The sequence below is a fragment of the Synchiropus splendidus genome, chromosome 16 (assembly GCF_027744825.2).
Source record: "Synchiropus splendidus isolate RoL2022-P1 chromosome 16, RoL_Sspl_1.0, whole genome shotgun sequence".
Classification (NCBI taxonomy): Eukaryota; Metazoa; Chordata; class Actinopteri; order Syngnathiformes; family Callionymidae; genus Synchiropus; species Synchiropus splendidus.
The window spans coordinates 8,656,067-8,667,451 of NC_071349.1; the positions used below are offsets into that span (position 1 = coordinate 8,656,067).

The 11,385-nt window shown below is 43.6% G+C and overlaps 2 protein-coding genes across 2 annotated transcripts in view; one reads left to right on the forward strand and one right to left on the reverse strand.

The window, feature by feature from the left end:
- fndc3ba (fibronectin type III domain containing 3Ba) overlaps window positions 1-1,936 on the forward strand; it is a 65,128-nt gene extending 63,192 nt beyond the window's left edge. The window contains exon 27 of the mRNA XM_053844382.1: window positions 16-1,936. Coding sequence (XP_053700357.1) covers window positions 16-327 — 312 coding nt within the window. The 3' untranslated portion in view covers window positions 328-1,936. The remainder of the gene's footprint in view (window positions 1-15) is intronic.
- A 4,023-nt stretch (window positions 1,937-5,959) lies between these two features.
- ghsra (growth hormone secretagogue receptor a) lies at window positions 5,960-7,701 on the reverse strand. Its single transcript, XM_053845423.1, has 2 exons — window positions 6,873-7,701; window positions 5,960-6,390 (listed from the first exon to the last, which is right to left on the reverse strand). The coding sequence occupies exons 1-2, from the start codon at window positions 7,699-7,701 to the stop codon at window positions 6,095-6,097; spliced, it is 1,125 nt and encodes a 374-aa protein (XP_053701398.1). The 3' UTR covers window positions 5,960-6,094.
- Between the last annotated feature and the right edge of the window lie 3,684 nt (window positions 7,702-11,385).

Below are 11,385 nucleotides of genomic sequence, written 5' to 3' on the forward strand. Positions count from 1 at the left end.
CTTCCCCCCCCGCAGGTTTTTAAGGGAGAGGAGGGCTCCTTCCAGATCGCCGGTCTCCAGAGCAACACAGACTACAGGTTTCGCGTGGGCACCTGCCGCCGCTGCCTGGACTCCAGCCAGGAACTGTGCGGACCCTTGAGCCCCTCCTCCTTGTTCACGCTGCGGCGCCAGGAGAGCTCGGCGTCGGGCGAGCCCTGCCCCGTGGAAGCCAGCAAAAGCTCGGGCCTGATCTCCAGCGACGAGCGCTTCGCCGCGCTGATCGTGTGCGTGTTCGCCGGCGTCTCCATCCTCATGGCCTGCCTGCTGCAGTACTTCTTCATGAAGTGAGGGAACCTATAGGATAGAAAGAGAAACCCAATCATTGTCTCTGGAACCAATCAAAACACTTGATGTGCTTCTGAGGAAAAGTCTCTTCCTCTGCGTCGATCTCTGCGCTCCTCTGTCTCCATATCTCCGTGTCCTTTCTGCCGAGGGAAGCCGCTCGGCCTCAGTCGGGAACGAGAAGAATCAAGCCTTAAAGCGAGCCGCTCCCCTCGGACCCGCCTGCATGTTGTGTGTACTGTGCGCCCTCTTCAGATCCCACCTGCCTTTCCTTCCCTCTCTCCCTTCCCTCAGCCATATTCCCAGCTTTAGCCACGCCCCTCCCCACACCTGGCCCAGCAGCCTCGCGACTCCCAAGCGCCTCGCGACAAACACTTTTCCTCGGAAGTCGTCGTCACATATCGGCCAATCAGCATTCACCGAATCAGCAACCAAAGTGATGCAATCCATGTGTGGTGTAAGATGCTGCTATCCTGTGATTTTACTTTTTGTTGTTGTTCTAACTCGCGAAAGAATGAGAATCCAGTACTCTAATATATACACACACACACACACTCGCACACACACACACACACAATATATATATTCATATAAATGTTTATGATAGCAAATATCTATGAGGCTGTAGAAGAGGTGTTGGCAGTGTGATGCGGCTCAGTTCTGAACACAGGGTTTAGGGGCATGTGCCTGACACAGCAGACCCTGAGGTGCCAGCTGATCCCAGATCTGTGTTGCCAGGAGCCTTCTCTCTTTAGCATTCCCTCTCGCTTTGGATCCATCCACCTTCTTCCTTTGTTTTGTTTTTTTTTTAAATGGGTGCTCTAGCGTAACCAGTAGTGGGGGGGTCTTTTTTCCCTCGAGGTCAAGCTTTAACTAGAGCTCCCCGCCGACTCGTCCCAACTTGCACCTACAAACACGACGCCAAGGTACAGCCCACCCCCCCGATGATCCAAAGAAGTTCCCCCACACCACTTTTCACTTGGGTGCGAGGAGGGAGGGGATGTGGGTTCCAGTTCCGCCTCTCAGCTCTGATTGGCAGCCTGTAACGTACCTCAGGGAAAAGGCCTTCTGCGGGGCAGGCGTGACCCCGCCCCCGCCCGCGACCGCTCCTCTCGCCGCGCTGTGTCTCGTCCTCGGCCGACGCTGTGCCTTGCTCCCGTGCGTGTCAGTTATCCGTGGTTTACTAGCTCACAAAAACCTTTGCCAAAGTGGATGGGAAAGTTCTTTTTGTAGGTCTTTATTTATACTATATATTTGCATACAGTACTTTACATGCCAATTACAGTGCAATCTTCATTTATTTATTGTTTAAAGAGACAAGTGTAGTTATATACTAATTTTTTTTTTTTTTTTTCCTGTAGCATGTTTTTAATGGATGTACGTTAGATTGTATGATTAAGGCCAGCATTCCTTTTAACCCTTTAAGTATTTCTCTTACAGAAGTGTAGCTCCTCAGTCGCAGTTATCGCTGTTTAAAAACATGTAACCAAATGCAAGTATGTATCGTACCGTGCTGCACTCACCGGAAACCATGTTGCCGACGATTTTGACTCTAAACTGACTGAAAAACATCTTTTTATCCAGTCAAGATGTTTGTTTTTACCCCTTGATTTTATTTTGAATGATTTTATTATTTTTTTATGAGAAACTTTTTTTTTTAATTCCAGCTAACTTTAATTCAGAAATTATCTGTATTTTTTTTAATAAAAAAAAGGTAATCATGAACAGAAAATTAGGTCTTTTCCAAATTCTTTTTTTATTTATGGGGGAAAAATCGGCTTTTTTAATTGATGAAAAATGTGAAATTGGACTTTTACATGTGTTTTAGACCAAATTTTTTAAGTTACATTTATTTTTTTTTAAAGAAAAAGAAAAATTCCCCCCTGACATTCTCTGTCTTCTTCTCTGATTTCGACTGGCTTGTCCAGTTCCCATCTGACCAGTGAGCCGTCTTCAGGACAAATAGTATGTTTTAAAATATGGCAATTTTTAAATAAAAAAAAAAAAAAAAAGTGGAATCAGAAAAGTGGAGCTCAAGAGTGGCTCCGCCTGAATCTGCCTCTGGAGTGAATGCAATACGCTTCTGATGTCGTCTCCTCCTCACCTGCCGGGTTTCCTGTCACATGTAGCAAACAGCGGCCTTAGGTCAGTTCACGTCATGATTTTTGGGATGTTTTTTTTAATTGCTTCTTTTTTTTTTTTTTTTTTTTTTTTTTAATCGCCAAAGTGATCGCCAAGCTTCTCGCATTCTACAGACTTCTGTGATATCTGTAACGTCACGACATTATTATAATTGTTACTATTGTTTTGTCAGCGCAACATTAACTTGATCTGTGATTATACTTTCATATTATCTTTTATTGTTTTGTAAAGCAGAATGTGCCGTTTTATTACATGTGTAGCCCCTTTTAGGTTAAAGTTTTGTTTTGTTTTTTTATACTAAATTCTCGCTGGAAAAAATGCAAAACAATCAGACCCGTGTTCGGCTGTGCTGGTGAGCGTTTGGTTGGCAGTATTGTGGATCTGTCTGCAGAGCTGGAGGGAGATGGTTCTGACTAAAACAGAGTTGAAGCACTTTTTCACGCTGAGCATTGGAAGTTTGTTCCGGAGGTCGGCGGCGTGGCGTGCGCACGGAACGCGGTTTACTTTGAGAGAGTGCGGTGCCTTTTTTTTCTCAGACACTTCTCTTTCAGGCCTTAAAGCTCCTGAGCAGGTCATGTCGGATCATCCAAGGAAAAACACAGAGGTGTGTTTGAGCGCAGGGTACTCCTCAGTGTAGACGCCTCCCTGTCACCCCTCTCCAGGTCCTTAACATTTGTTGGGTATTTCAGTTTTTCCTTTTGTGCCCAGTCTGTGCCTTCTTATCAGATGTCTCACCTTTACTTCCTGAGTTGATGGTGTATGTTTCTGCAGTAAAGTAGTTCATGTTTTGACTGAGAGATTGGCGACTCCACAAAGAGATTCAGATATTTAAACTATTTTTTAAAGAGCAAAAAATAAAGACATGTATTTTTACCTCACGGTTTCAGAAAAAGAAAAAAAAAAAGACGCAAACATTCCAATGTTGTCATGGTCTACGACGATTTAAAAAAGGAAAAGAAATTCATGCATTTCTTCTTGTATTGTAAATGTTAGACGATTTCATATGCATTATATAAAAAGAAACTGCCATATCAATTTTAATGTATAGATTTTTGCAAATACTACCCTATGTATGTAAGACGTAACTGTATCGGTAGCGTATATATAATATATTTATGCCCAATAAATGTTTTAATTTTTTCTGACAAGGTCGTCGTGTGGTTTATCGGCTGTGTTCGCGTTGATTTTTTATTTTTTATTTTTTAATTTAAGGATTGGCAAAACAAAAGGATGTTGAATATATTTGGTAAAACGAAGATGATGTGAAAGAATATTTTTCCTGCCTATTTTTCAAACTGATTTTATTTTGGAAAAACTTTTCAAATCTCTATGACGATGATGTTATATATATTATACTATTTTATGGTAATAAATACCAGAAACATTAATTTTAGGAGTGATGAATTATGATAAAGGGTAAACAATATATTTTGTTGTTTTGCTCATGCATAAATCTATTGATGTGCTGGGATTTTTGACTCTCAACCCTCTCCAGCTTTTGCAGAGAATGGTCTGATATTTTTTCATGTTTTCCATCCATAACTCAATTTTCAGGATTTTCACTGAAATTTTAAGTACTGAAGAACATTCAAACCAGAGTCACAGATTTTCCAAAATTAAGAGAATATTTTTAAAAATATATATTTAAAAATATTAATTTGCTGCTGAAACGACATCATATATGTATCTTCTAATGTGTTTCAGTTATTAGAATTATGAAATGATTTACATCATAAAGAGCAAAATGTGAAATGTTTTTCTTCATGTTGAAAATTGTACTGTTGGTGCGCACCGTCTGTATATTAAAAGATATTTGGCTGAGTGAAAAAAGACATTACAACAATTAGAAAAAAAAAATTAAATTCGGTAGATTCATTTTCATCCTAGATTTTCAGAGTGGAGCCTCAGTTTATACATGAAAATACCGTTGTATTTGATCCAGTCATTCAACATGACACATTCAGTGATGACGGAGACTGTTTTATTTTGGATGCCATTTATCTAAATTGTGAAAATAAATCATCACTGAAGTGATAATTTTGATGAATCCTAACAATAAACATATCAATCGCAGCCACCAGGTGAGGCTGAGCACCTGTGGGAGTTGCTCTCACACTGACGTGTCCTTTCAAAATAAAAGCCTGTGAAATCATGGAACAAACACAAGGAAGACCATTGAAAATCACATTTATTTCGATGAGCACATTTAAAAAAACAAAAAACGAGTGGACACTTAGGTGCAAACGAATTCGATAGAAATGACATTTTCTAATTTGTGACGTGGCCCGGAACAGGAAGCTGGAGTTTGCGGGGCGACTCCAGGAAAACAGGGAGTCATCAGCAAAGTACGGAGGGTTGATGGTTCAAAGACACTCGTCTGTGTAACTGATGGAAACTGAAGTACAAAAGTGAGTCCAGGCTCGTGAGCAGTGGAGGCCGCTCAGATAAGGCCATTTTGAAAGTTGACTTTTGTGTTTTGCGCTTATCTTCCACAGAGACAACAGTGCGACCTCCAGCCGGTGCGTTGCTTAGCTGTTCTCAACACGAGCTTGCTCGGGTGCAATACCACTATCGAACACTAGAGGCGCCCGATGCGCCATCAAACCCAGCACTGGCTTCACAGCAACCTTCATCCTATGATGCACCTGAGAGTGTCACCATGGAAACAAAGCCCTGCCTCACTTCTTCATTTGTTTGAAATAATTTCGCAAAAACGTCACCACATTTACGGACAATTACAAAATCTATTCGGGAACAGTGAAGTGTGGAGACGGGCGGCAGAACAACAACAGGTATCACCAGGACTTCATGGATCAAAAAAGCCTCACTCAGCATCGTCTTTCAGAAGCAGCTGGCTCCCTCACAAACATCCCAAAACACCTCCATTGACAATAGGAAATCTGTTTTTTAATACAAAACCTTGTGAATATAAACCTTCAGTTTTTTTCTCACAAAGGGGCCACATTTTACATTGGAGTCGAGGGCCGATCCGAATCTGCTGAACAGCCTTTAGGTGGCGCCGGTGATCTTGCCTCCTCCAATTCACTTCACCTCTTGAGTATTTATGGCTCTAATAAAGCAACGTTCATGTCTTAATTGTCGTTGTTTTCAGGTTTGTTTTGTAACCTAAAGTAGTGTATATAAATACATGTTCCACACAATCGACTTTTGACACCAAATGAGTTCATTTAAAAACTTGACTCAACTTTGTCTTGTCTTCTTTTCAATAAAAAAAAAAAAAAACCGCACACTTCACAAACAGCAAACCTTCAGGTCCTGTGTGCATCTTCTGCAGACGTCTGTTTGACATGAAAACATTTATTTCACAGTTTCTCTGAACTTCCAAAATCTTTGACATTATGATAGGAAACGTTTGTAATGACTCAAACACCGAGTGTTCAGGAGCCTTCATGAATCACACCTGAGTTGACTGGCAGGTGTAATCCCTCCTCATCAAAGGCAAACACCAGTGAGTTCTCTAACACACACACACACACACACAGCAGCTGCGCCTCAACTCAGGAGGAGCGGAGGCTGCCGGACGATCTACAGTGCTTAATTTGTCATCCAGATGAGTGTAAGGCAACAATCACGTGTGTCTATGTTGGGTCACTTCCTGGGTGAGACTGGTTCAGAAGCTGATGTTCGACTCGGTCCAGCCGTTGGTGCTGGCTGTGCGGACTCTGGCCGGCTGACCGTCACTCAGGCCGAAGAGGCGAGCCGCGGCGCTGCGGTACTTCCACGACATGGTGTTGTACAGGATGGGGTTGATGGCGGCGCTTAGGTAGAAGAGGACCACGGACACGAAGCTGCAGTACTCGGACAGGACGGACAGCAGAGGGGAGGGGGCGTCCAGAGAGCGGAACTGGAGGTAGCGACCCATGTGGAACGGCAGCCAGCACAGGACGAAGGCCAGGACCACCACCACTGCAGGAGATCAGGGGGGAGGTTAGGTCAGAGCATGCAATCCATCCATCCATCCATCCATCCATCCATCTATCTATCAGTCTGTCCGTCTATCTTCATCCTTGACAGCAGCCAAAAAGGAGAACACGTCTCCATGTGCAATATGATGCATGTCCAATTTCGATTTTATCAATAGATTAATTTTTTAAATCTAATTTAATCGCACTATAGCTCAGTTAAGTGGCAATAAATAGCAAATTAATCACACTCTTTCTCTGTTCTAATAGTAACGTACAGGAAGCGTTTATCAAAGCAAGAGTTTCACATGCGATTAATCGCGAGGTAACGCTGTTATAGTGCGATTAAATGAGATTAAAAAGTTTGATCTATCACTTTCCTTGTGAGCCATGATAAGATGGACGTGCAGACTCTTAGGAAGCATTGCAACATGTTCCATAGCTCGGTGAAACACTCCTCTCTTGTGTAGCAAATGAAGGACTCACCCAGCATCTTCACGGTTTGCCGGTTGCTCTTGTCCCGATGCGCCGCGCACGAGCTGATGTGAGTCTCCACGTGTCTCTGCCAGAGGCGTCGGCCGATGAGGCTGTAGAGCACCGTGAGACAGAACACGGGCATGAAGAAGAAGACCGAGCTGAGCCAGACCATGGCCTCCATCAGCCCCGACTCCACCGCGTAGTGCGTCATCTTACACTCGCGGGTGTCGCCTTCCTCCAGAGAGAAGGCGCTCTCGTTCCACTGCAGGCTGAAGTTGGACATGCTGTCCCGCTCCACTCCCACCATGACGAACACGGGGCCCGCGCTCAGCAGGGACACCGTCCACAGCAGGAGGATGAGTCCACGCACGCGTCTTTTGGTCACCAGCGCCTTTGCGCGCAGCGGGAAACATATGGCCACGTAGCGCTCCACGGACAGCGCTGTGATGCTCAGGATGGTGGAGTAGGTACACGACTCGGACACGAACTGGAACAGCTTGCACAGAGCGTCCCCGAAGGGCCAGGGCCGGTACCGCCACATGCGGTACAGGTCCAGAGGCATGCAGACGAAGATGAAGAGGTCGGACACAGCCATGCTGCACAGGTACAGGTTGGTGGTGGTGCGCATGTCCCGGTACTTGCTGACCACCAGGATGGTCATGACGTTCCCCGTGACGCCCACCACAAACAGAACCGAACACGCCACCGTGATGGTGGTGAGGAGGGGGACGGGGTAGTAGCCCAGGGGCGGGAGGTCTCCGAACCGCGATGCGTTTACCGTCTCTTCCCAACTGCAGAACTGCGGGAGACACAAGGAGAGGTTGTGCCAGGAGGTCATGCTGTCGCTGCTGGGTCTATTCCTGTGGCCGAACTGGGCCCTCGCTGCTGGATCCAGTCCAGTTCTGCATAGTCTGAGAGCGTCCACTGGAGGGAAATCGGTGACTTTTACGCACGGTGACGCAGCGGCTCCTCTTGAGTTTGGTTTAGAAATCAACACGTATATAGTTCGGTAATAATCTCAGTGTCTGGTCCGGATTATCCGAGTCATCTAGGAAACCACTGGGTCGGTGTTAAAGCTGCCCCAGCCGGTATTAACATTAAACGCACCTTTGTGAGGGCAGGTGCGCTCCAGATTACAACAGAAATCCGTTGCTCTCAGTGATCTATCTCCAGAAAGAAGTCTGGCTGGGGTCCCGAATCAGAAGAGCAGCGGGTAAACAACCGCCAACGTCACCACCAGAACCACATGACGGAGCCGCGACACTTTGATTAAAGTCACGAAAACAAAGTAGGACCGACGTTTCCTCAGCATCGTCGCGTGAAAACACTCGGGTCAGACCGTGGAGGATGTGGCGGGAAGGGTCCTGACCGTCCGCTGTCTCCGACTGTCTGTGCGTAAAAGCGCAGGATCTGGCGCGGGGAAGCTGCGAGGCTTGAAACGCCCCCAGCGGTCATTCTGAGAGCGACAATGCACTCAAATCAGAAAAAAAAAAAAAAAAATCAACAGGTTCTGAAGTAGTCACACGTGAAGTTAGGAGTTAGGAGCTGTTTTAAATTAAAATATATTAAATAATGTAAAAGAGAAATTTAAAAGAAAAAAAGCGTTTTAAATGAAATCGGACCAACATTACATTATAAATGACTTTAAAAAAACACATACAACAGACAAGCCTCTCAGCTGTGATTTTTATCTCCCAAAAATAATAGTCTGACACGTATTTATATTGATGCTTCTATTAAATATTCTCAGTGCAATGACCGCCAACAAACAGCAGATGGCAGTGACACCACAGAGTCACATATGAGAGACGTGAAGAAGATGAAAGGATGATAGAAAACAAAATTAGAACGCTTGTTATATCCGTATTTTAGCACCACTGTCACACTAAAGATGATTTATTTCAGTGATTCGATAGTATCTGGAGTTGTATGAGATCAAAATGTCCGTTTTCCGACGGGTTTAGCTGGTCACGTGACCGGAAGTACCACCCTGTCACTTTGAAATCAATGGGGAAACTATGGTGAGTCCAAACAAACCTCCAGAACGCCACGGAAATTGGTTAATTCCTGAAGGAAATGGTTATATTTTGATGGATTAAAAGTGCAATTTTATTGTTATTGTCAATAACAATGTCAACGTATGACACACACTCCCATCCATGAGGAAAAGGCTGTGCCCTGAGATTCTCAGAGGTCCAAGTGAGTGGGAAATGGGCCGAAACAGAAAATGCTCGCAGACTGGTCCTTTGGAGAAAATCGTAATTTCCAATGAAGCTCTGTATTCCCCTCTGAACAAAGGTCAGATGTCAAACCAAGACTCATCTGACACAGTGTCAAGTGAGACCGGACCGTGCCCTAACATTATGCTTCGCCACACTCACTCGACCCATGAATTCCCATTTTGATCTGACCCCAAACTCAAGCAGTGCGTGCGGTGAAGCTGTGGAAGGAAGCCACAAGCAACTGGAAATCTGTCCATGATCCACAACACACCAGCAATGAGTCAACACGGCCTGTTTGTGCTGATATGAGTTAGTAAACTGTGCTTTTATGGGCGTCTACAGGTGTGTACAGGTGCTCACTAAAAACCATCACCAGTTTCCTGGGCACAACCCATCAATTAGGACGGCCATATATCCTGCTATCAAAGCTGAGTGAGAGCTTGTTGCTATCGCTCTGTACTTTGCACTGTTTACTTGGAGATTTCATGGCATTTATGGGTGTCGATTCACTGAGAGGGAGAGAGAGAGTGGACGACAAACACCAGGAAGAACAGCAGAGAAGCGTGAGCCGGGACGGAGACTCACATCCGTGAGGAGAGGAGACACTTTTTCATTGCTCTTGGAAGGTAAGACCATTCTTTGAAATCATATTTCCAGTCATCTTATGGTGAGAAAACATGTACACGTGAACTCACCTGGAGGGTGATATATATGTTTGTGTTCTTTTAACTTAAAATACCTCCTTATATAGTTTACTAGACTTAGAAACCTCCTTCTGAGCCTCAAACTTTAGCTTTTCGCGAAGTTTCAGGTTTCCGTGCTGTGTATTTTAAGGGTGTGGTGCAGGTGGAAGGCTCCGTCTGTGGGTTCATGAGGCGTGTTATACTCGTTCTTTACCACTTGAGGGTAGCAAATGAACGTTTATATGGCTCCATCGCCACATTCCGAGACATTTTTTACTGCGTAAAAATACCAATAAAACGAAAATAAACAGAAGGTGAGATCTATAACTCACCTGGTATTTTTACGCATATATATATATATATATATATATATATATATATATATATATATATATATATATATATATATATATATATCAGGTGAGTTATAGATCTCACCTTCTGTTTATTTTGATATTAATATATATATATATTTTGATATTAATATATATATATATATATAGTCACATTTATCGAATGGTTTTATGGGATATTTTCAAATCACATACTGAACGGTGTTGAAGATTGAAAACAAAAAAATACATTCTTAAAAATAAATGTTGAATTCAAGCCTATGATCACTCTCATGAATCACATGTTGTAGAAGAATATATTAGGAATATTAAAGAAAGAAAGTGAAGAACAAGCAGAGTCAACAAACATAAACAAAAGACAAAGAACTGTTTTTTATTCAATGATGTACAGGTACGAAGGTTTATGAAATACCCCGGTGCTAAAATCTATATGTAGACAATGGAAAACAAAACAAAACAAAAACATAATATAAATGAAGAAAAGCAAAAAATAAATTCAATAAAGTAATAAAGAGAGTTGATGGAAATGGGAAATACTCTTAAATAGGATTAAATATCGCCACTCCTGCAACATTTATTGACAGTGTGCTGGGTAAACCTTAAACTGCTCTCAAAGCTGATAGAGGCTTGAACATGTCATAAAATGATTTCCTTTGATCAGCAGCAGAGATACAGAGCCAGATATGGAGTGAATGAATGTGATCATCCTCCCTGGTTCCACCCATCCTCATGTCCTCCTTTATGACATGCATGTACCTCAACAGTTTCCATCCTCTCCTCCCATCTCCAGCTTTCTCAGTCCTGCACGTTCCCTGCTTCCATTTAAATGTCCTCACTTTCTCGGGGAGAAAACTTTGATTTTATTTCTCAATACTTACAGAGTAGCCAACTGCTAACACTTAGCATCACTAAAAGGCACTTAAAATGCTCCTAGTTCTGTGAGCATTTTACACCTTTGAAATATCATTGATAGCAATGAGCTTATTTGGACGGCAGGTGGCAGTAGAGTCATGGACTTTTCTCTGCTGGTTTTGGGCTTCACTGCTCAGTAGCGCCCTCCATCGACCACACCTTTTTACATTTTCACACCAGTTTATTTCACAAGCTGCTCTGGATTTGGTCTCACCTGAAGTCAAGCTCCGTCACTATACTACATATCTTGGGTGAGAGGAGGCGTGCGCGTGGGTCTCCTCCCACAGCTCGCGCGCCCTCTCCCCGTCCTGCGCGGGGAGGTGGAGCCTCCTGCTGGGATTGGTGTACAGTT